At 44.7% G+C, this 25,532-nt stretch overlaps 1 protein-coding gene across 3 annotated transcripts in view; it reads left to right on the top strand.

The window, feature by feature from the left end:
• Nucleotides 1-25,532, top strand: part of CENPQ (centromere protein Q) — a 142,494-nt gene that overhangs the window by 51,642 nt on the left and 65,320 nt on the right. For all 3 annotated transcript variants that reach the window (XM_086952231.1, XM_086952229.1, XM_086952230.1), the window contains exons 4-6: nt 6,153-6,207; nt 14,794-14,914; nt 23,124-23,192. In XM_086952231.1, coding sequence (XP_086808357.1) covers nt 6,153-6,207; nt 14,794-14,914; nt 23,124-23,192 — 245 coding nt within the window. The remainder of the gene's footprint in view (nt 1-6,152; nt 6,208-14,793; nt 14,915-23,123; nt 23,193-25,532) is intronic.

Here is a 25,532-nt window from a genome sequence, read left to right as displayed (position 1 = left end):
GAGCTGGGAGTTGGCACAATTTGGCGACCTGGGGATCATGGTTGCGCACACTCCGGTGCAACAGCTGCGCCTCAAGTTTGATTCGTGGAGAGTCTCAGTTGCTTTTTGGAACACACTCCCGCTGTCATTGATGGGCAGGCTGTCCATCTCCAAGATGGTGCTCCGGCTGCGCTGTTTATATGTCCTTCAGATTTCTCTCTGCTCCGTGCTAGCCAGGGCTTTCAGGGAGTTGGACTCGATCTTTGTTTCCCCGGTCTGGGCCCTGACCACGCTGACCAGACGATACAATGAGGGTTGCCTGGAGGTGCCTGGCTAGATTTGTATTTTAACAACGCGCATCTGCAGCACGCAGCGCGCGGGCTGAACCGCGGAGACAGCTAGCGGGGAGGGTCGAGGCTGGGCAGCTACCAGTGACCTCAATGAATGGAGCTGACATGTGTTTGTTTAATTGTGATGTCTGTCTGTCCAGCTGCCCTCAAATATTGTATGCAATTGATTATTGTAATGTGGAGTGCTGTTCTGTGCTTTACCTACTGTTTACTGTGATTGTACCTCTCATTACTACAGTGTTATTTTATATAAAATTGGAGAGAAAAAAGTACACTCCTTGTAAGATTTCCGACTTCTGTTGGAAGCTGGTGTCCTTATTTCAAAACTGTAAAGTACTGAAATAGTCTTGTTGAGCAGAGGAGACGTGGTTTAGTGAGTGAGTAACCTCTCTGGGGACTGGGATACTTGGTTTGAGTCCCAGCTTTGGCCAAGTGTGATTCTTTGGAGACCTCCTAATATCCATGTGCCTAAAATCATAAATGTTTGAACTTTAATAAAACTGTATAATTGTAAGAAGTTTCCATTTAATGAACATGGTCTTGTATCATCTCCCAACCATCTCTGCAATGTATACCGCTTGATGCTCTCTGGCTAGGTTTGCGGTACAGAAACAAAACAAGCCACTAAAAAAACTTCCACTGATTTTCGACTCTTTGAGGTCCTTTGAGTTAGCTTCAAGTGCTCTCTGTAGCAGGCTGCGGTAACCTAAGCCCTTACTCGAGATCCAATAGGCATAACTTACCTGATTACACTAAACCGCCACCGCAGGCCGGGAGCAAGGTTTACGCACCTCAGACGTGTGGGCAGGATCGCTATGGTGTGTTAAATATTATAGCAATGGACGGGCAGGCATGATAGGGAGTTTAGGTTTGAAAGCTAGGCTAGGTATTGGAGGTAAGTATGGGATCTTTGGAATAGTATGTTAGGTTTTGGAAGGCTAGGTGTACACTGTATGGTAGTTATGGCAAGTAGGAAAGTTGTAAGTAAGGTAATGTAGCTATTCTAGGTTAGCAATGGTAGGTAGGTAGGTATATTAGGGTAGGTATAGTTAGTAGGTTAGGTGTGATAGGTTATTTTTTTGTCCGCAGGTGTGGAAGGAAGGGTAGCATAGCTGGGGTAGGTATGTTAGGTTAGGCAAAGTAGGTTACGTATGGTAGGTGGACATTGTTTGTTGGTACTCTTGGCAGAAATGTTAGGTATGGCAGGTAAGTAGGTAGCTATGAAAGGTTAAGCATGGTAGTTAGATGTCGAAGGAATAGAAGGTATGGTAGCTTATTATTGTAGGTTAGGTGTGGCACTTATGGTGGGCATGTAAGTACAGTGGAAAGATATTGTGGATAGATTTGGCAGTTAATGTAGGTAAATACATATGCAAGGTTAGTTATTAGTTATGGTAGATTAATGTGGTAGGTATAGTGTTTTGCATATGGTAGTTACTTATAGTTGGTTGGGTAAGTTATTGGAGGACATAACATTCTGTCTGGTATTTAAAGGTTTGCCCTATTAAAGTATTCTCTAGATGTCTTAATTACACATCATAGCTTTATTAACAAGAAGCACCGAAATTACTCTTATTAATAAAGCATACATGTTTGTTTATAGATGAGGAGTTTCTAAGCTGTACTATTAACCAAGAGAATTATAAAAGCGAGACCGAAGAGGACGTTTGTGTTGTGAGTGGTGAACATACAGAGCATTGGAGTATGGTGACAGAGATACCTAGGGGGTGCCCGAAGAAGTGGTCTCAAATATAAGGGCTTTGGAACACCTTCCGGGGGGACATATGTGTGCAGCCAGTGAGTCGTGATGATGATGTTGTTGATGATGTTGCATAGTCTGACACTCCCGTGGACAATCGTATAGTATCGAGGCAAAGGGATTCTTGATGTCTCGCCACACTGTGAATTGCTGAGGATATGTGAATTACTGTGTCCTTATTGTTTACATGGCAAATTTATTTTTTGAATAAAAGAAAAGAGTTTAATAAGACATATGTTTGTATAGTAGTTACTTTTGCCATAGGGCCAATAATTTAGTTGCTTTTTAAGTAAGCCCATGGGCCCACAAACCCTTATTTTGTGAACAAAAACACTGTAAATCCAACATGTTATGACAGTAAACTAAACCAAGTGTAGTAGAACTTTTACTTAATGTCGATTGTTGACGTGTTGGCTACTGCGCAAATTTGATTCCGTATTATCTGCTTATTGTTGCGGCGAAAATTTAATAAAAACATTTAAAAATAAATAAAAAAAATGACAGTAAACTAAACCAACTGAAGCGCAAAGGCATTAGAGAATGGCGCTGTGGCTTTACTTTGAGAGGCGTCTGCGGCAAGTAGTAAAGCCATAAAACAACACGCAAAGTGGCTTCATGCCAACAGACTAAATGCACCAAAGAACACAAGCTGCATCTCTGTTTCAAGGCTTGTGTCATGTTGCATCTGCAGTTTAACAAAAGGCCAATTGATTTCTGCACAAAAACCTGTATTAAAACAAATGGGAAAATATAACCATCCTAAAAATGGTTGAAGGACAGCCCATGCAACCATTTGCAAACCATGAAAAATCCCTTAAAGCCAATTGTTGAAGTGAGCTGACCCAAAACCCACTCTTTCTCTATTCTTCTATGTATTTCTTTTTGATATATTGATGACAAACCCTTGCTTCATTATCTCAAGCTGTCTCTAGTGAGATCTAAAACCAATACATGCATTCATACATACATTAAGGTTTTTTTGTAGTGATTTGCTGCCATCCGGTGTCTAATGCATGGAACTTCTGAAACATTTGAACTGAAAAATTAATTTTGATTTCATGGACCAGTATTTTAGATCTCATTTAACATTTTAAGAATCAGTATTTTTTATTGGTTCTATGCTGGACTGATTACGTGACAAAATGTTACTTTTAAAATTGTTGTTTTTTGTGCTTCTAATAAATTCATTTACAATACGTAGAGGGCACCATTATCAGCGCTCCTTTTGACAGTGCTGGTTGTTGGTTTTGAGGAATGGGGTCATTCTCCAAATTGGCGAAAGGTGCATGTTGATGCCTGATGTTTCTGACTTGGAGAACGAAGATCTGAAAGTTGAATATAGCTCTCGAATTCTTTACGTTCTGTCCAGTTATATTTCTAGCGCACTTCATGAGGAAGCTTGGGCATAACATAACATGTGTATTTGTAAAGCTCAGATTTACCCCTGTGCATCTTGCCGCTGAATACCAGAGGTTTATTGTTCTTGCAATCCGTGGTACCCATGTTATCGATCTAAGAAGGATGAAAGGCTGAGTTGACTCGTGGGATTTGAACCTGTGACCATGAGGTTAAACCCAAGCCCCTACAGTGGACGTAATATTCCAAATAGCCACCGACCCAGCTTTGGTTCTTTGTATCTGGTAGTACTTGTGTTTTTATGGAGAGCGTTTACATAAAGAAGATCTCAAGACAGTGCTGATCCTTCCACTCCTGAAGGGTCTTGTAGACCTTGATGCCCTTGCCGTCTACTGGGCCATCGCTTCTTTCCCTTTATGGGCAAGATTATCGAGAAAGACACTCCAAGGCCACGTCCGCTCCAACACGTTGTATTACTGAACAGCGACACCAACAACATCGAGATAGAAAGATATCGACTGCATCACCCCCTCCTTGATGGAATTCCAGTGCTTTGTTTGTAGGCCTGGACACTGAACTCCGCACCATTCGCAGAGTTTTCTGCACTCCGCAGAGCTCGCGTGAGTGCAAGAAAACCCCGCTTTGCGTAGTGCAGCAGAGTTTTTCCCCGTGCTCTCGAACGGTAAATTCGCGAATTGCAGCTTGGGTAGAATTTCTACCCGAGCTGCAGCAAGACCAGCCTGAACAGCAGTTCGCACAATACTCTGCACTTGCGGAACTTCGCAGAGTTTATCTGTAACTTCGCGAAGTTCTGTGTAGCAAAACTCAGCAAACTATGCTCAGGATTATTTGTTTGCCCCCCCGCCCTATCTTCAAAACGAGATAAACTTTCTCTAAAGCAATCACGACCTGCATCACTGCTGACCTGGCTGATGAGTTCACCAACGCTGGTAGCTCTCAGCACAACTGTAGCCAGACAAACATCAGACTTAACCACATCGCTGCTTGAGATATCCCTCTCCTGTGCTGGACAGCAATAAAAACGAGTGTGTGTGGTCATGACGAGCTCAGCTCGTCATGAGCACAGGAGCACTGTACTGCATGACGAGCTGAGATGAGCTCGTCATGACCATGGAAGGGGTTAAGACAAAGCAGTGCAAAAAACATGAATTCACGCCTTTTCTATCTGGTATGGTAGTTTCTTGTGACCTGTCCATTCCCCAGTCAGCTGTGATTTCTGTCCGTACCTTTTGGAACACCTGACTAATCAGAAGCGGAAAGCGGTCCAGGAACAGGACATGATCTATTCTTCGATGGTAAAGAGTAGCAGCTTCAGAAATCTAAAATCAGGCTGCATGCAGGAATATTTAATTATATTGCGAAACCGCGAATCTACAATTCGCGAACATTCAGTGTGTGGACTTCATTAGATAAAAGCTAGCTTCAAAGCAGCAATTCACTGTACAGTGGAATGGAGTACAAGCAACCAGGGTGGCAGAGGAAGGTAGAGTTTACAGCCGGAGAGAGCTGAGGCGAGGATGTAGGGTTGTGAGTGGTTGGAAATAGAAAGTGCTGGGGAATAGGAAGGAGAGGGCTGCACTGGTAAGATCCCTTTCCATTAGGATTTGTGGAGGGAATTCTGGTGTGTGTTCGCTAACGGTGTGGTTCTGGTGCAATGAAGAATTGGGTCTGGTGCTTTTTTCTTAAGGAGTGATGTTACCCGCCTATTTCAACTGGGATCGCTACTGGGATCTACTACATCCTGAGCGGACGGGGCGAGGATCCATGACGTTGAGTTTCCTTCCTCCAGTTTAAGGATTCCAATACAGCGATGTGGCTGCTGGCCGTCTTCTGAGATCCTTCAGGTCTTGATTAGCTTATTTACTACAGAATGGCACAATTGACTCACTTATAGATGATGCAGCAGGGCTTGAAGGTGATCTGGGCTGGCAGTGGCAGCCAGTAGATTTCTGTGGGACCAGATTTCTCCAACTCGCCTGCACTCCCTCCTCTCTCAGGGTAATGAGAGCATTCATTTCAAAACACTGTGGGAAACTGTTTTCAGAGGATTCTGAGAGTTGTTGTTTGGCTTTTCCTCAGTAACATACCATGTATATTTTTGAAGAGCACTTTCATCCACAGGTGAATGCACCATACAAAACAGATATTTATATATTCCCCCGTGTGTCTCTCCTGATCACCCTGGACTACACTTTACAGTCCGCTAGATGTTGGATGTAGCGAAGCTGAACATGAGGTTCTTAAGGGCTTTCTACCATGTCTACGTGAACGCAGAGAGGCCAGAAGTGTCTCTACAGAGAGCCACGTTGGGAGGCACCCTTAGCTCATTCAATTCACATAGAGCAATTCTATCTTGTCTGATACCCAGCATCCTGCTTTGGGAAGAAGGTGCTCTAATATTGTGTGACTATTCCAAGTTCATAGATTAAGACCTTCAGGACCAGTTTACCAGATTGACTTCTGCAGGCAAGAAGTATAAAGTTGTGAAGTCAGGGAGGGACTTGAAAGAACAGAGTTTTGTTAACCCTTGTTGCTAGTGTGGCCTCTGTATAGCCCTTCCCTCCGATTCTAACAAAAGCATTGTATCCTCAACTGGTTTTTGTCACTGTTTTGTCACATATTGTGTAACCCGTTGAACTGCCCCATATCAGAAAATCTGACGCTGGTTTTTGAACATCCATTTGCAGGTTGCACAACCATCCGCAAAGAAGAAGAGGAAGCAGAGTCCTGCAGCTCGCAAAGGTACCTTCTATTCTCATGATCGCATACCGAGGCATCTGGGCATGGGGCCTATTCCCATTTTGTCAAAAGACGCCCATCTGGGCCTAACCGTTGTGATCTTGGTGAGAGCATGCGGAGGGGCACCTCATCAACCAGATGAGTTTGCCCCTCTGTTAGAACAGAAACAGAAAAAACCTCTAGAGGATTGGGGGCAAAAGGACAGGGTGCCAACCAGCAGGCCATACAGGGAGGAGAGATTTAGAAATTACTGTAAAGTTGTTACCCCAGTTTCCACCCCTCCTGCCCAAGAATAGTCACACTGACCTCTTTGGGGTTTGCTATGGTAGCACAAATAGTGCCCCAACAAACAAAGTCACTGATGCCCACTTGATACTTTCATTAGTGACCTGGGCAAAGCATTGATCAGGCCCCGCCTTTGTGCACACATATTATAATACCAGCACCTATATGGAAACTTTACAGCTGTTTTTTGTTTGATCTACCTAAGCTCAAGCTGCAGGTCCACCACAGTGAGCATCCTTTGCAAAAACCTATCCCTAATCTTGAAAAACAGGGCTGCCAAGGATTACCCCTATTTGGTGAGACCCCAAGTTTGGGAGAGGATTGGTGTTAGAGTCCCAAAGAATCAACCCTTTGCAAGGACTTGGACCTATGGATTAGGCTTATCCATGAGGATATGTCCACCATAACGTGGGCGGGGAGGGTATGTAGGACTTTAGGAGATTTAGACGGAGGGGAGAGGTTCATACCATTTCAGGATGCACACAACACATTATTCCCGGTGGAAGCAGGTCAGTTTTTTGCAATACGTCAGGATTGCGGGGACAGCCATGGAAACCTTGACTGGTTTCCCAGACGCTCCTCCCTACATTGAGACTTTACAGGCGCTGTTACTGTGAGCGCCCATTGACATTTGGTGTCACTATTGTATAAGATGTTGCAAGTTATTGTATGTTTAAATTCTACACTTTAATCAAATAAAGTACTGTTTGTTCTTGTTGTTTGTATAAGATGTTCAAAACGGATAAAGTCAGGATGGCCTAAAAGCTAGATTGGCTCGGAATGAAGACCTAGGTGAACCGCTTACGGACAGGAAGTTGGCGACGTGCGCACTTATAAAGGGGGTATTGTGCAGCACTAGATTTAAATTGCTACACTTGAATTATGTCCATCAAACGTACCTGACTCAGATGTGGGAGGTCTCCCTTTTGCATTATGTTTGGACTTGCAGTGGGATCTTAAATTACTGGACGGCAGTGGTGACACGGTTGAGCGCATTGACTAAGATCACACTAGAGGTCACAAAAAGGCTCTCCCTGCTAGGTATTATTGCAAGACCGAAAGAGGAAAAAATCCAGTTAAAATGTTTGCACGTTGGTCTAGTTCTGGTAAGAGGCGCATTGCCATAGCCTGCGTGGGAATGGTGACTCCCGGACTGTGACTCTGGATTCAAGATACTATTGAGTGGGACCTAGTGGACAAGATTCATTTATGGATGTCTCAGAGAGATTTGAAGGTCTGGACACTTGGGCTGCCACACTGCGAGCATTTCAGGGGGCGAGGGATCAGGGTAGTCTGCTAGAGTTGCAGACACACGGATCGGAGGGTAGTGAGTGATAGTAATTGAATATGGATGAGAGGAAGGGCAAGAAGTGCATTGGCGGGTCACGGCGGCCGGGTAAATCCACGGTTATGGAAATTACTTGAGCTGTATGCATGATTTCCCATGGGTGGGAGGAGGCTAACCTCTAGTGCTGTAAACTTAAATAATGCTTGGTATGACCTGTGCATGAAGTGGTTGTTACTGTTATATGGTTACTTAAATCTGTAAGAAAAATTAAAACAAATATTAGTACAGAAAGCTGGAAAAACAGGCCAGTTTGTGGTTTTCAGTCCACAAGGAACAGATCAAATTAGCTTACACTGCTTCAGTTTCCAATAAGATCAGGACTGCACTTAACTGGATAATCAATGAATTACAATAAGCAGATGTGATCCCCTTGTTATCCACTCACCCAGCTGAGCTTTGTGACAATCTGTGGATCTCCTTCAATGGTAAAATCCAGAGGTTCCACTCTTAGATTTGGCAGGAATCTGTTCCCTGACCTTACGCAATTGCAGTGATGATGTTTGATATGGACACCTAGAATAAGATGGAGTTCTTTGAGCTCATCGGCGAAACGCTTTGATCGCCATTACAAATGCCAGCTGTCCATAAGGCTCCACAGATAGAATAATATATAGGTCCACAATTGACGACCCATCTCTGTACCTTGTACAATAACTCCTTGAATAGTGGGTGGTCTCAGTAGCTCAGAAATGAGCATATGTCATACTTCTGCTGGAAAAAAAACTTCTCCCCTGAGGATCTATAGAATTTCTGCCTCATTTCCCAGTTTCCATACTTGGGAGATTTGCTTGAGTTAACAGTCTTCAGCCTGATTCAGTAACATGCGGACATGGCTGGCATACTGGACTCATTTCAGAAAGGATATAGGCCTAGTTATAGCTCAGTCCTGCAGACGGTGCTTCTGATTAACAGAGAAGCCGGCTCCAGCTGTAACCGTGGCTCATGACCCATAGTAATGGGCCTTCCTCCTCGGCTTCCCTTTTAGTTTGCAACATTTTCATCTTCATTGTTGCAACTTTGTACTTGAAGACCCGGGTAACCGGAGTTACCAAACTACTTTGACTACATTCTTAAAAGAATACTTCCATTCCCCCTGTCCAGTCTCCACGTTCCAGTACTCAGCGCAGTTGTACAACCCTGATTACACTACCGTAGCTCCATTTATGTTGGTCTTTCAGAGAAATATGCTATTTGATTGCAGCTTGTGCAAACTGATGTAGCAGGAGAGAACATGTCAGCCCCATTCTTCATTATCTACACCGGCTGCATGCACCCTAAGTGGGGGCTATTTAAGTCCATGATTCTCACTCGTTGAGTAGTCTTTATCATTCCATTCCGGGCTTCATAGCAGTGAAATTCAGTAGGCCAAAACCAGTGTTTGGTTTCCTGTGTTCCCACCTGCTAATGATCCCAAAGTAGACTGAACCAGTTGGGGATTGGTTGTGTTCCCACCCATGCAAAATTCAATCGCCACAGTTCCCAGTGTATATTTCGTTGTGCCACATTTTCATGACCGCATGCTCAAAAAGCTAGAACAGCAACCTTTGTGGGAAGCTACAAGACGTGGACTGAGCTACCTTTCCATCTATGTCTGAGCTCAACCTGTTGGGGTTCAGTGGAAGATTGAAAAACTGGCTTTTAATTAATACTTCCTGTAGCTTTTTAGCTTCTTCGGCATAGCTTTGTCTCCTACTTCCATCCCCCCTCTTTCTCTCAGGTTAGGCGGTTTGTTTGACCTTCAACGGCGAAAAAACCTTTGGATATTTGCGCTCTCTGAATACTGGTGTATTACCATCCCAAGCCCTTTTGATGGGCAGGAAGGATTAGGTTCTTACTTTATACCTCCATTTTCTGTAAAGAGAACACCACCATCATGCAGCTCACATTTGTCGTCTCAGACATCATGGTGAGTCTGGGCTATCACAATCCGCAAAGCGTCCATTCACCAACCACGGAGGCCGCTGGCATCTTGTACTGCTCTGGAAGACAAGACTAGCATGTGTACTGCGATGCAAGTTAATCACCTTGGGCACCAGATCCACTGTCTGCGTAAAGTAGAACTCCTCTCCCCTCACCACTTGCAGTGCCCAAAGCTGTACTTTGTTTTATTCCAATGCCTTGTAATCCACAGGTTGATAAGGAACATTTCTGGCACCCAATTTCTTATTTAAACCCCAAACCCGCTTATAAACATTTGTGTGGTTCCTCAATAAATGGAGAAAGAAGATCCGGCAAGGGATGTCTTGTATGTTCTTTATAATAGGGCTGTCGAAGGCATCTAAAGGTCTAAGAGCATCTTTGAGCCTATGAGCCAGGCTTTGAACATAGTCTGCGGTACCCTTTGCATCTCTGCAGAGATCCAGGATTTGCAGCCATTGACACTCAGTTGGCAGTAACAGAAACTCAGTCCAACTATTTGTGGTGCCTGGGTAACTTCAGAATGCCACCTCATGCAGTCAGTGTGCAGATACACCCCAAAAGTAAATTATTTATGGCCTTGGATGAGTTCCCGATTTTCCTCGACACCTAGAATCACTCTTGAACCTGAGCTCAGAGCAGTTTCCAGAACACATGCACTCAAAAAGTCCAAGACAGAGCAGAAGCGCTCTCCGCTTCACCCAGTGGGAAAAGAGGAAATAAAGGAGATGTCTCCATCCTCTGGATTAATTCCTGTGCTAGCGCCTTTGTCTCATGTGACCTTTCCATGGGAGGTGCTTTGGTTTGTCTAGCAGAAGCATTTGAAAAAGCTTTTTTGGGTATTTTTCCTGAGACGCCCTCTGACCTTTCTAGACAAGATGGTGTAGTGCCATTGACCAATGTGGCGCTTGCTGACTTCAGCTGCACTTTGATGTAAGCCCCTTTTGTATTAACCAGTTCACTGTGGCCATAGCCGGCCCTGATTCTGCATATCAAGCCAACCCTTCAGGTTCTGCATGCCTCTGTACATTTGGTAGCCAGTACCATGAAAGACAGGCTGTTCCTAAATGACAGAGAGATACCGCACAGTGCTTTATTAATATATTGATGACTGTCTGCTCCAAAATGCACCACAGGCTACCTACCACGCCCCTCCCGCTCTCCTGCTGAATGAATGTGGCTCATTTGCTACTTTTGTTCTTTGAAATACGCTCTGATTTTTCACAATCCCTACTACTTGGGTGATGCAACTTTGACGGGCGCACCCCACTCTGAAAATTCTTCCAGCACCACTGGACGTCATGTGGCTAGTTTTTTAGTGTTGCTATCATTTTTGTATTTTTCCTGACAACCCATCACCTCTTTTTATTATTCTCTTACTGTTTTTCTTCCTTGGTTCCCTCTTCTGGTTCCTCCTCTCCTCTTCGTCGACAGTTGGTGTTAATGCGATTTCAAGAACTCCTGGACGTTTGTATCTTTTTCCATTTCATGTTCACTGGGGACCCAGGATTTGCTCCTGTTTTTTTCTTGTTGACAGATTGTGAAGTTTTTGTCAACTATCCAATTTGAGATTTCATTAAGTTAACATTTAGACAGCTTTGTGGTCAGTAAGTGTTATTCCTCCAGATGACTGCAGCTTAGCCCTTCAGTGTCATTACCTAAAATGGTATTCCGCTCCTCCCCCCCCCCCCGAATGTGGGAGGGACTCCTGAGACTCCATCACCTCACAAATATGCATAGGTATTAGGCAGAATTCCCCCGCCATGCTGCAGGTGTTTGTATAGCATACCTGTTCCACCTGTCACCAACCACACCTCATGTGCATCCCGGCACCTATAATGGACGGCATGAGAAATATGAGCACAACTTCAGTTCCATAGTTGGCAACCATTATAATCCCTGTCGTCTTTTATGAGCGTGCCATCGCCTCATTGCATTAGCGATGAAACCTTTGGACCAGCTTTGGCAAGCGCAAGTTGTGGGTGGTCGATGCTGAGTAGAGACGTTGACATGGCAAGGTGAAACTCCATAGTGAGGAGACAATGCAGTTGTGGGAGCCTCTGTCCCGATGCCTGAGATGCGACTGCGTATCACCAGGTCCTGAGATTGGCAATCTCATGAGCGGAGATACCACCAAAGTTTACACAAAGAAAAAGAGGCAAATAAATAATGTTTTTTTTTTTGTTTAAATTAAGAATAAAGATGATGGCGGATAAGTCACTGTCAATACAAGCTATATTGAGACTTGGGGAAGTCCTTTCTCCAAAGCCAATAATTCTGCTGGAGGAGGGTCTTGACATGACCTAGCATAACCATCTGGCAAAGAGGCAAATTCTGGGCAGTAGCTGTAAAAATTCAAGACAAATCATCCTTTTTCAGAACAAAATGTAAATTTTATGCGCACATCTGAGGTCATGCAATTCTGAAATAAAAGGCCAACACAAGTACAAGTCAAGATAGTTTTATATTCTTTGGTTTTACAATAATATGTGGCTGTAAGGATCAGACATTACCATCTAGCTGGAGTTATTTAGGTACGCCTTAAAAGAAGTACCAAAACTGTTTTAAGCAGCATTGACAGCCGGTTCTCAGTTCGCAGTTCTGTTGAATGATAGTGCCTGAAGCAGCTTTTTGTCGCTGAATATGGAGTTAGTTTATAGGAAGCAGAACACAATCCTCTTAGTAGGTGCATTGCTGATACGGACGCAAAGTATACATGGCATTGATGCTTTTACATTGGGAACTTCACAAGACAACTTTGAAAAGCAGTTTTCTATTTCTGCACACAGGATAGATTGTTTCCTGTGACAGCTCGCAAAGCAGGAACTATTAAACTGCATTCATTGAATAGGTACTAGAGCTCAAGGCGACCTGTAAGGCTAACCGCATCAGCACCTTTGCAGAGTTGCTGATGGGTTGTAGAAGACAAGAACCTACACCGACGGGGACAATGTCATCAGCTGCCTTAAAAATGGCCACAGCATTTTCCCATGTCTTTGATGCGAGGGCATAGGAAGGACCACTGGAATTATGCAGCAGTGGACGGCCTAATAATGGTGCAGAGTTGACTAACTTATGTAGCTAGAAAAGGCAAATTGGGCTGCGTAGTACCCCATATTCTGTTATTTTAACGAGGATTACTAGGGTGTGTAAAAGGTCTCACTTCATAAATGTGTTGCAGGGATTCTGCAGAAATAAAGAACTATGTGTAGGAATATGGGACTTAGGTGTATAGGGACTGAGTCTTCCAAACACCTTAGTACCCACAAACCCAGGACCGACTAACTATAGTGTCTCACTTGCTCTCCTACTCACTCGCAGAGAAACAAGTGATTATGCCACTCCCCAGAACACAACACTCCCAGATCTCTCTGGAATTACGTTAACAAGACATACCCTTTCGCACACTCGCTTAGGGCCACATGACCAGTGCCACTTTAGCGTCTAGATTTAGCACTCCACAACTAAAAGGTGATCTGACAACCTTACAAAGAGGTTGTCGCTGTGCACTCATTCCATACAAAAGGAACTATCACCTTTGATGTGTTTGAGCTAGAAACATTTGTTGTTAACTTCATCAACTTATTGCAGTAGCACGTAAGGTACATAATCCACAGTTAAATGCAGAATTGCACAGTTTCCGCGGCCCTGGGCATAGGGAGTATAATTTACCATCCGTTTATCTGTGTATTTGTGCTCTACATAAGGCTGAATTTACTACTAAGGATGTCAGGGGAGGAAGTAAACGCAACACAGATCACCAAGGCACCAACTCAACAGAAAGGGTGAGAGATGAAAGTAAACCCCATCGATACACAGCAAAGCAACAGGCCAGGTTGAAGCAAGAGAGTAGTCTTGGTTATAAATTAAAAATAGATATTTCCAGACAGAGATCCAATTAAAGTATTTGCTTATCAAACAAAAAAACAAGCTTTTATCTAATCCCACTATTTTTCTATTACCAAATGCAATGTTCTAAAGATCCATGAAAGCCATTATCCTTTTAATGGGCGAACCATAACATTTTTTGTAGTGCTATAACCCTTTAAGCAGACCCATGACTGAAGACAGGAGGGTTTGACCCCTTGACCTTCATATTTGCACTGTTCTGGTAAGACCAGCGCGGAGATACCCTATGTGGGGGGATTCAGGCGCTTTACAAATTATATAAATAAAAAAATAAATAAAGACCACAACCAGCCTTCAACTTTCACTGATGGAAACATTCAGTATCAAAGCCAAGGGCAGAGAGAGAGAAGCAGTTTTGTTTTGGACTTGCTTATATTATAAAGCAATATTTCCAGACAGATTACCAATTGGAATATTTCCTTATCAATAAAAATGTGATGTTCTCTAATTTCCCACTACTCTCCCATTAAAAACACAATTTTAGACATATTGGTAAAGTTTGAAAACAATTATCTATTTATTGACCAAAGCTTCACAGCATTTCTTGCAATGGAACAGACTTTTAAGCAGACACATGGTCATGAAAGCAGCAGCATTTTAACCCCTACTCTATTGACTGAGCGCTTTAAACCCTAGTCATTAGGCCACAACCAGCATTCTGATTTTGGAATGCCCTGTGGAACACAGTCCATCTTTGGCTGTCAGCCAACAAGTTTCAGATAAAGGCCACACACCGTCCTTTACAGTATAAGTTACTGACAATAGGCATTCATCCAAAATAAAAGGCGGTGAGTGGTCACCCTAACGTGATCTGAGATCACAATCATGTACTTCTGAAAGACCGAGAGATTATGTGCAGCGATTAATTTGTAGAAATATAAGTACCATGGCGCAAGGTAACACTTAGGAAGTGACTGCAGCTTGCAACACACACTGCTCCTGCCAGTGCTGTCAGTAAGAGTGGCTTGGACATGCTGTTATTAATTGTTTAGGCCACCATCATTCCTTCCCTAAAAGATCAACTTCAGAGTCATACATTCCTGGCCCGCTCAAATCCTATAAATTCACCTGATGCTAGAACTATGTTCTCTGTCCCCCCTGATGTGTCCTTCTCTTCATTTCTCTCTCAGGACCTGCTCGTGACAAAGATGGGAAGACCCTACCGCTGCCTCCGGCTAAGACAGCTAAGTGGAAGGTTATGTCAAAAGACAGCCAGGATTACTTGAAAACTCTGATCAGTGGGACGGTGCTGTAAGTGTCTAGCCTGGCTGGCCTTAATCACCTATTCATTACTATCAACCAGAGAAAACTTTGTTGGAAAACTCCAACAAATGTCTCTGATTTCTAAATTGTTGTATGATGCATATGTGCTGTTTAATAGCATGTAACAAGACAGTCATTAAAATTCCTCTGGACATTGAGGGAAAGCAGAGATCAACAAACTAACAAATAGGAGAAAAAAGCTCAACTGGTATCGGTGTTCTTTAATGTGCTATCCGCCTACTTAGAAAAAACGTCTGATCCGCGAGCAAAGATGTGTGTACCGCATGAGATAATGGGAAAAGGGCTTGAGTGATGAGATACCGTGGTTACCACTCACTTTATAAAATTCAAACTACAAAATATCCCTAGTAGATGTAGGTTCAATATGCCATCTGTAATAAGGGTAATATTGGGTAAATTAATAACAAATGATCTGTGTAAATGAATATAGTTCTACTTGACGTTTGCAACCTTACCAGCCACCTTGCAGATCACAAATTCTACCCTTTGTCATCTACAAAGCAGTGGGTTAATATGCCCCATATTCATTAAATAAAATAACACCACCATCCAGTATCTTGATATTCTAATGTATATGAAGTCAATAATTTATATATGATATACACACAAGCCCAGAGAATGAGAAAAAGCTTGCTTGCAGCACTACATTTTGTACGTATGATCATGTGCGGTGCGACTCTAGATCCTCCACATTTCCGGACATCAGCCGCCATCTCCTGCGCCTGACATCCAAGACTACAATACAGAAGCGCCCGGGGGTAGATTTTGCGGAATGACATGAAAACTAGGCAAGCTTGCAACGAAGGACACACCGGCTCTAGAACACAGGGCCCCTCCTGTTGCAGGTAATCTACCTGTATCCGTGAAACAACGCCAGCTTAAAAGCGTGGCCTTTGCCCCATCCAACACACAGCGGGAGGAAGGAGCTAACACATTTGGACTGATCGCAAGGTATGTATGCCCTTGACGAAGTAAAATGTGGAATGAGTAGAGAGATACAATTTCCCTGGATATGTGTGATTGTGAATGGATGCACATGCTATTTGCAATATTTCCGAACCTCCTCCCATTTATTATGTTTCAGAGTGTGACTACTGGAGTCCCTGTACTCTTCCTTCATGGGGGGCAGAAAACCCAGCATTGGGGTAAGATTGTGAGCTGGTCTCACAACTGAGAAAGGAAGATGTTTTGATCTCACATGTGAAGTGCCACAAACAACAAAGCCTGCGAGTATGGAATCTTAAGAGTATCTTTGTTTATTCACTGGTTTTTAATAGCCAGACTAGTTTAGAGGTAGACATAGGCCACTCTTTCTTAGAGGCACTTCTGAATGCAAGTTTGCCTCCCTAGGATCCAGTATGCCCGTCCTGAAGAATGTTACGGACTCAGTTAAGCCACAAGGCAGAAACATGTTGACGGTAATAGTAGGCTGGGGTGCTAAATCCCCTTGTCCCCACGTTTGATTTTAATTCCAAGTGTCATAGCAAATAATAGTTTTTAGGATGCCACATTGGTTTTTAATACTCTTTAATCACGGGTTCATCATAGTTGGAAGTGCCTCCCTGATTCCAGGTGAAGGCCTGCTCTCCATCAAACCCGGTTTTTGGAGAGCATGGGTTGTCCTATGATGTAGCATGACAACTGGTGGTGTGTAAGAAGAACCCATCATGTTTTTGTGTATGTCCAATGCTCCTACTAAGTAGTGTTGGTAGGGATGCATTATTAATATTTGAAAAAATCTCTGGTAGCTTATTGTGTGAGTTCACATTATGACCTGGGAAGAGTATACTCCATAACATGGTGCTCCAACCAAACTCTCCTCTGCACTCTGCCACTACCCATTCCTGTCGGGCTGCGAAGGGGTGTGTTAGACCTGGCACCATTGGCGTGGGTCTCCATTCCATTTTTTGCTGTTGCCTCATGTGTTTTTGCTGGTGTTAGATGCTTTGGGCACTGTGCCACTGCTGTCCAGTGCCACAGTGCAAGTGCTCCCTATTGTAAAATTGATGTATGGATTACTGATTCCATGATTGGTTGGTTTGGTTTACCTGTCAGACCCTAGTACAGTGCACCTGGAGTGCCCAGGGCTGGTAATCCAAATGCTGCTGGCTTACAGCACTGGTTGTGCCTCCCACAGAAGCAGCCTGTAAAAGTGTGTATCAGGTCTGCCATTGCAGAGCCTATGTGCAGTCTGGTACTGCCATGTTGACTGGGCAAGTGCAGCCACCGGACAGTCCCTAAACCTTCCCTTTTCTTCATATCAGACACTCCTATGGTAGGCCTACGGGCAGGGTGCATTGTAAGTATAAGGTAGGACATGCCCTGATGTGTGTGGCATGTTCTAATAGTGAATTACAGCCATTTTCGTTTTTCACTATTGCAAGGCTACCTATTCTCCATAGGCCAGAATGGGCAGTTAGAGTATTACATCTTATAATCCTAACTGACTCAGGGAACTAGGTAGAAATTCGAGTTTAGTACACCTGAACTCAGAATGATAAAATTCATCTTTTAGTGAAGTTGGTTTTAACATTCTGTGTTTGAAAATACCACTTTTAGAAAGTAGGTAATTTCTTGTCTAACTATCCAAGCCTGCCTCTACTAGGTTGTGTATTCCTTGTCTATAGTTTGAGTAACAGGGGCGGGGGGATTCCAGGAAACAGGGTGAGTCAGCCCAGTGGTGAATAGCGAGATCTGCATCTAGATGGGAGGGAGGAGTTGCACCTAGGACCTGAATCAGGCTGTGCCTTCCCTCCACAATTCTGGCTCCACCTCCTGTGGTGAGTCTGATGTCTCTGCCCTGCACTGGAAAGGAAATAAGGAGTCATGTAAACAGAGTGCTCCAGGACTGACCAGTACTGGTTTGGACTAGGCAAAAGCCTCTCTGCCTTCAGAGAACAAAGAGAAACTGTGTATAAAAGAGGGGACCCAAACCCCAGAACTTTAGATCACTTTTGGGAAACAAGAAGAAACCTTTGCTGAGGAGCAGAACCAGAGAGACTGAGGAGAGACTATCCCTAAGCTGAAGTGCTGCTTGGGGGATTGGCCTTCAGTGGTTGCCTGACTGCCAAAGAAAGGAGAAAGTAACTTTGTTTGTGCTTTATTCAACTTGTGAAGGATCTCCAAGGGCTTGAGAGAAGAGCTTGCCTCCTGCTGAAGTCTCGGGGACAACAGACTTCAACCACCAGCTCCCCAAGAGTTCTTTTGAAGTGCCTGGAGCTGTTTTAGGCCTTCTGAGGGACTGCGTGTCGTAAGGAGCTGGAAGCGTGACTCACGAAGAAGCGTGTTGCCGTCGCAACCGCTGCAGTCGCATCACCGAACAAGGTTGTCGCTGCTGTAGCTGTCGCACTGCACCGCATCACGAGAAACGTCTCGCAACATTGAAGAAGCGTGTCGCCGCCGCAGCCGCCGCATCACTGAACAAGGGTGTCGCCTCTGTAGCTGTCTCATCGCATAAGCACCTCGCATCCACGGAGAAGCATGCCACCGCCGTTGTCATCGCATCACTGAACAAGGGTGTCGCCGCTGCAGTTGTCACATCGAGCCGAAGCTTCTTGCATCGTTGGAGAAGAGTGTCGCCGCCAAAGCTGCTGTCGTCGCATCACTGGACAAGGGTGTTGCCCCTGCAGCTGTTGCATCAGGTTAAGACATCTTGCAACATCGGAGGAGAGTATTGCATCAAGAAGAAGACGCCATCTTTGTTTCTTTGCACCGGATCTTCAATGCATCAACGTCTTTGCGTGTAAGGAACTACCGCACCACCATCCCTGCAACACTTTCGTTGTAGAAGCGTTACGCATCTTAAGGTACATTGACGCAAAGTGTCGCATTTTAAGATCTAAAGAGAAATAAGCTAATTCTACCATTTTAAGTACAGTATTGTGGATTTTTGTCGTTTGTGGTCTTGTGTTAAATCTATATAAAAGAATACTTATTTTTAATATACAACTGGTGTGGTGTACACCTGTAGTGTTGTCACTGGATTACTGTATATGTTCACAAATGCTTTACATACTGCCTCTGAGATGAGCCTGACTGCTCGTGCCAAGCTACCAAGGGGGTGAGCAGGGGTTATTTTAGGAGTGTACCCCCTTACCCTGACTAGACGCAAGGGTCCCTATTTGTCACAGGTACCTACCTATGCCAACTAGAGAACCCCAAATCTAACAGGGTGTGAACAAGATCCAGTTAGCTTTGTAGTCAAGAGGAGTGTTGCACATGTCCGCCCTAGGGTGGTCTTTCCCCCACCGTTTTGTCTTTTACTTTTACTTTATTTTACAATTCTTTTTTTTTGGCCTTAGGATTCTGTGCACTCTATCACATCTAACCAGTGCCAAAGTGCTTGTGCTCACTCCCTAAAACGTGGTTGAACTGGCTTATACCGGATTGTCATATTTAATTTACATATAAGTCCTTTGTAAAGTGGTACACCATGTACCGAAGGCCTGTCAATTAAATGCTACTAGTGGGCCTGTAGCCAAAAGGAACCAGGTGTGCCTGTATGGACCATCAACAGATCGAATGGGCCATCAACTAGAAGGGTGAGGGAGGGGATAGAGCTGGTCACAGCCACACTTGCAACTGAATAGGCTGTGTCCTGCCTTCACTTAAAGGTCTGCATACCCCCTGTAGTTAGGCTGGATCCAGGCCTGGCAGCAGTGGCACAATGGATGACGGACAATTACCTACAACTGAACGCCGGGAAAACCGAGGTGCTCCTCCTTGGCAGAAACACCAGCCTTTGGAACGAGCACTGGTGGCCTTCATCCCTTGGCACCACCCCACTCCCTAAATCCAGTGTCAAAAATCTGGGAGTCTGGATGGACGCCATACTCAGCTTCCAGACACACACCAAAAAGGTGGCAGCCACCTGCATAGGTCTTTTGAGAAATCTCAGTCCCATACTTGGCTTTTTCGACCCGAAGGTCCGCCAGCTGATTGTCCAAGCGACTATCTTATCTCGCCTGGACTACGCGAATGTCCTCCTCCTAGGCGCAAACAAAGCAGAAACTGCTAGATTTCAACACGTGCAAAATGCGGCGGCAAGAACGTTGGTCGGCCTTCCCCGCAGATGCTCAGCCAGAGCCACCATCCGCAAACTTCACTGGTTGCCCATTGAATCCAGAGTCCAATTTAAAGCCCTCATCACGATCTTCAAAATCTTCAAACAGGGAAGCCCCACTCTTCTACAAAACTTCATCAGCCCCTACGTTCCTAGCCGTGAGCTGCGCTCCTCTAACCAGCTCCTCTTGAGTGTACCTCGAGCAAAGCTTTGCCGCACTGGAGGTCGCTCCTTCAGGGTCCTGGGACCCAAGCTGTGGAATGCTCTGCCCCTTCACATCCGCTCCCTAGACAGCCTTTCTACCTTCCGAAAAGCAATCAAGACCCTCCTATTTCCTTCCGGCTAGTTCTGTTCTTCTCCCCCCCCTTTCCCCTTCCTGGTAGGTTCTGTGACTTCTCTCAGCGCCGGGACGCCCCATTGCTGGGGCAGCTGTTGCGCTTTACCAAACCCAGAATAGAATAGAATAGAATAGGGCAGGAACTTTTCCAGACTGTCTCCCACTTAAAGCTGGCACCAACTATAAATATTGGACAGGAAGAAGAACTGCTGTGCTGCAGAAATGACTGCCACTCTGCTGGACTGGTTCTTGCAGGACTACTGCCTTCCTGGACTGCTGCCTTTCTGGATTGGTGCTCTGAAGGATTGCTGCCCTATTGTACACACCTGCTGCCTACTACCCTCTTGCCTGGGTGAGCAGGGTGGGACCAGCATCGCTGAACCAAGAACTCCAGAGTGACTCCAAGGGCACGTTCCCTGGCCTCCTGATCTGAACCCTCAGGGACAAAACAACCTTGAACTCAGCACCAGGACAATGCCACCTGTGAGTCCTGCCTGCCCAAGGGGTGCCGCACCAGTCCTGGACCCTTGGAACTGGGCCTAAAGGTGCTCTGCCAATTCATCTGTGGTTCCAGCAGAACCAACACATCTCTGTTGTGTGGTGCATCTCCGACAAGAACTGACGCATCGCCTTCGGACCAACACAACTCCTCGGCTACTCAGTGAATCTCCTACAAGAACCAACACATTTCCTCCGTTGTGTGGCGCATCTCTTACAAGAACCAACGCAGCCCATCAGAACCGCTGCTGCGTGACGCATCTCCACTCACAGAATTTGCATCAGCCCGCAGCTCCTTGGAACTGCTGCTGCTGCTGCTCGACGCATCTCCTCTCCAATACCTTGCAAGGCCTTTACTGCGCGTTGCTTCTCCCTGCAACGTCTTGCTCCCAACAGCTCCTCGGAACCGGGGTTGTGTGACTCATCTCTTCACCCACACCTCGCATTGCCTTCCTACGCGATGCATCCTAAATGTGGGGCTCTGCATCTCTTTGCGACCAGATTTAAGTTTCTCTGTTCAGCGGGCCCAAGTGGGTCCCTTTAGCCAACCCGCGCTCCTTCGCAGTCCCCCTAAACTTGTAACTTGGGACATTGTCCCAGTGGCGCTTCAGGCCAAAATGACAAAAATAGAGTCTGGAGTTTTTATAAAGCCAGGAGTTTTTATATAGCGCATGGCTACACGGAGGCCTCCAAACGCTGCAACAGACACCACAAATTATTAGCTGAGAGGGAAGATTGGTTGCTGAAAAGCCAGGTCTCTAAGGCTTTGCTGCAGTTAAGTTCATGCCTCGGTAAGCATAGTTCCAAAGTTATGGTATTAAAGAGTTTAGGCCCCAGTGTATACTTTTCATTTTGGGAAATCAGTTAAAAACAAAAAGAATATAAGGTACACTGTGCAAGATATGTGAGGCTGAAAGTTAGAAGGTAACACAGTGCTAGCAGAGGACCTGCATCTAGCGGGGTAGGTGCAGTCACACTAGACCAGGGTATCTGACAAAGGATCCCCATTAGGGATCGGGAGATAAGCGTTTGCACAGTTAGCTAAAAATGAAGGGAAGCACAAGGTCTCTCTAGACCAGTCTATTCAGACAAGTTTAGCCGCTCACGAGTGCACGCCATCTGGCTACGGCCATCTTTGTGGGCCCTGCTACTCTCCATACCTTAAAGGTGGGGGTACCAATTCTGTGAGGGTGCCTAAGCGCCGGTGTCGCGGAACAGAGAGGTTTGCAGAGGTGGCACAATCAGTGCTGCAGGCCCACTAGTAGCATTTAAGTTACAGACCCTGGGTATATGGTAGACCACTTTACAAGGCACTGACAAGTAACTTAAATAGGCTAAACGGGTTTAAACCAATTATATCATGTTTAGGGAAGATGCACCTGCACTTTAGCCCTGGGCAGCAGCGGTAAAGTGCTCAGAGTCCTAAAGCCAACAGAACGAGTTCCTGCAAAAAGAGGAGGAGGAAGGGAAAAAGTTTGGGGGAACCCCCAAAATGGGTCAGTTCCAGCACTGGGCCTAAGTCTACCCTTTGTTAGGTCTGGCAGAGACAGCTTTAGTGGGTTGGCAGATCTTTTCAAATCAATACATTGTGCTAACACACAGAGAAGGGCAGTGGAGGAGCTCCTTTCAGCCATTTCTTATTTCACCTTGCTGCTGCTCTAGGTAGCTGCACCATGGGCAGGAAGTAGAGAAGGATATTTCTCCATTTCTCAATCTTGATTACATAGTGAAATGTCCTGAGCTTCTTATCACATAGTGAAATGTCCTGAGCTTCTTATCACATAGTGAAATGTCCTGAGCTTCTTATCACATAGTGAAATGTCCTGAGCTTCTTATCACATAGTGAAATGTCCTGTGCTTCTTATCACATAGTGAAATGTCCTGTGCTTCTTATCACATAGTGAAATGTCCTGTGCTTCTTATCACATAGTGAAATGTCATGTGCTTCTTATCACACAGTGAAATGTCCTGTGCTTCTTATTGCTTAGTGGAATGCCCTGTGCTTCTTACTGCTCAGTGAAATGTCCTGTGCTTCCTATTGCTCAGTGGAATGTCCTGTGCTTCTTACTGCTCAGTGAAATGTCCTGTGCTTCTTATTGCTCAGTGGAATGCCCTGTGCTTCTTACTGCTCAGTGAAATGTCCTGTGCTTTTTACTGCTCAGTGAAATGTCCTGTGCTTCTTACTGTTCAGTGAAATGTCCTGTGCTTCTTATTGCATAGTGGAATGCCCTGTGCTTCTTACTGCTCAGTGAAATGTCCTGTGCTTCTTTATTATCCAGGTCACTTTTAAGCAAGACGAGTACAGAGAAGGAATCTGTGCAGAAACACCTCAGGATCCTGGAGGGAAAGTGAGTAAAGACTAATCTAATCGGGCGGTCAAATTGCTTTAGAGGAGTATGTCCTTGAAGGGACAGTGCAGAAGAGATTGCAAGGGAGTGAACTAGTTTGGTTTTGAACCGTGCTTAATGCGTTTGTTTGCCTTCAAGTTCTATTTCAAAAATGTTTCTGTCTTAATCAGCTTCTTCAGTGGCAGTGAATTGAAAGTGAGCCCCCTTTACTGTGACCACGCTGCCTTTGCGAGCACTATGAAACAGTATTTTGTTTCAGTATGAGTTGACTATAGCAAGTGCCATTCATATATCTGTCTTTGCTATTTGAAAGGAATGTTTTACTCCTGCTTACAAAGCTGTGTGTGAAGTGGAGGATTGAATTGTACTTAAAATGTATTTGTCTCACTGAAACAATCATATTCTTTTTGGGGAAGTGGCCACCAATTCTGTGGTCCTTCTACATTCAGCTACTTTTTTGGGATCATTTTCTACTGTACAGGCCACCAAAATGCAACCTGGATTAGTGAAAGTTAGTATGATTGCACCCATTCTTACAATCAGTGAAAGCTTAATTGTGTTTGAAGTTTAAATATCAGGTTGAATGAACCTGCTCAGACTATATCAGCATTTAACTCCTTGGGCGAGACCGCGATTCTGTGCCTGTGCGGCGTTTTTTGAAGTGGGCGGGTTTATGACGGCCCCCAGCCGTCATCAGCACACGCCCACCGTAGTCCATGACGGCTGGGGGCCGTCATCCACATCGAAGGGGTTAAAAAAATTGTTATACATTTTTGAACCACAACAACAGTTCTCATGAGACGAACAAGCCAGGCTTTCTTTGTCCTGTACAATAGTGACTTATATTACATTAGTGTAGGGTAGACCCATCCACATCACAGCGTCTAAGTGTAAAAAATGCACATGCAGGCCCCTTGAACCTGCTGCAGCAATGCAGCAAGACTAGCCATTCCATAAATCTGTGACTTGTACTCCATAATCAAGGTGGTCTATCATCCGGAGGGTGCAACAATGGATTCAATATCCTACCCCATTCAGCTAAATTCTCAGTGGTCTTCTCATCCCTCCTCATCGCTCTATTTTTGGCGTTCTTCCCCCAGAGCCTTCCTCTGTAAGTCCTGGTTCTATCGTTCATGCTCAGGCTGTCGCGGAGATGCCTATTCCAGTGCTATTCTCCGTCTTGAAAGTACTGTGCGCATCGCTAACATCCGCAAGCGCTATATCAGCAAATTTAAGCTGATTGTGAGTATCCCAAAATGTTTGGCTTAAAGTGTACCACAAATTCAGGCTGCAATTAGGTGTATCAAGGGGTGGCAGAGGTCACCTTTGGCTTGCCATTAGTACCACTGGCATTTCAGCTGCAACTTGTGGTCTCAGCCATGAAAGCAGCAGAGAAAGAAACTCAGCTAGGCTCCTAGAGACATGTTGATCTGTTCTCCTTGTCCGTTTCCTAGTCCCTGGGAGCATAAAGGTAACTGTTAATATTGAGACAAAAAATGTTGAAAAATGTAACTCCAACAGAGGCGGTGTGCAATGTCACCTACCTTACCTCTGGCATTATATTTGATCAATTTATTGATAATTTGTGGCCCCATATTTGCTTCAGGTGATTTCTTTATTTTCGTTACTGACCTAAGTCGTAACCACATGACTATGGGCTGGACATTTTAACCTTTTTAGCGGTGGCAAACGCTGTGGTTCTCTAAATCAGAGGGTTTGCATTCACTAAAATGTTACTTTGTATGAACTAAACCCATCTAGTTTTACCAACTTCTAAAATGGGTTTAGAAATAGGTGCCAAATTGCTATTTAGAAGGGGCATGTTTATGGGAGTCCCTTCTAAAGTGCTATTCAATACCATATGTATCAATGGTTTCCAACAGGAGACGGACCGAAGTGACCGACTCTCAAGTTAGGATGGTAGCTGAGCCACAAAGGGAATGGGGTACTCCTTGCACCTCTTCTTCTTTGAAAACGGGGGTGGCCGCCTCATGGGGATTAGGCTGTGCTCCTGGGATCCACTTCCAGCCCTCACTTCGGCTGATTCATTAATTTTATTTTATATAAGCAGACCCATCACCTTTGAGAAAATTGGTCTCCTTTCAATACATCTTTCCAATTTTGAGAAAAGTCTCCAGGATGGTGGTCTGGTGACCCTTGCAGCCAATCGTAGCGGATCACAAATTGCACATAGACTAGTTTTCATTCGGTAAGTCATTCTGTGACCTGCTGCGATTCCTTGTTTTGGAAAGTGATGTTAGTACCTAGGTGGGTTCACAGAATGAGTTATAAAAAGGTTGATGCCCAATTTGCAACTACTTTTTGCAGCCTGGTTTTTAT

This window comes from Lissotriton vulgaris, chromosome 1_1 (genome assembly GCF_964263255.1).
Source record: "Lissotriton vulgaris chromosome 1_1, aLisVul1.2, whole genome shotgun sequence".
NCBI classification, from domain to species: Eukaryota; Metazoa; Chordata; class Amphibia; order Caudata; family Salamandridae; genus Lissotriton; species Lissotriton vulgaris.
This window is presented reverse-complemented; position numbering and strand designations above follow the sequence as displayed.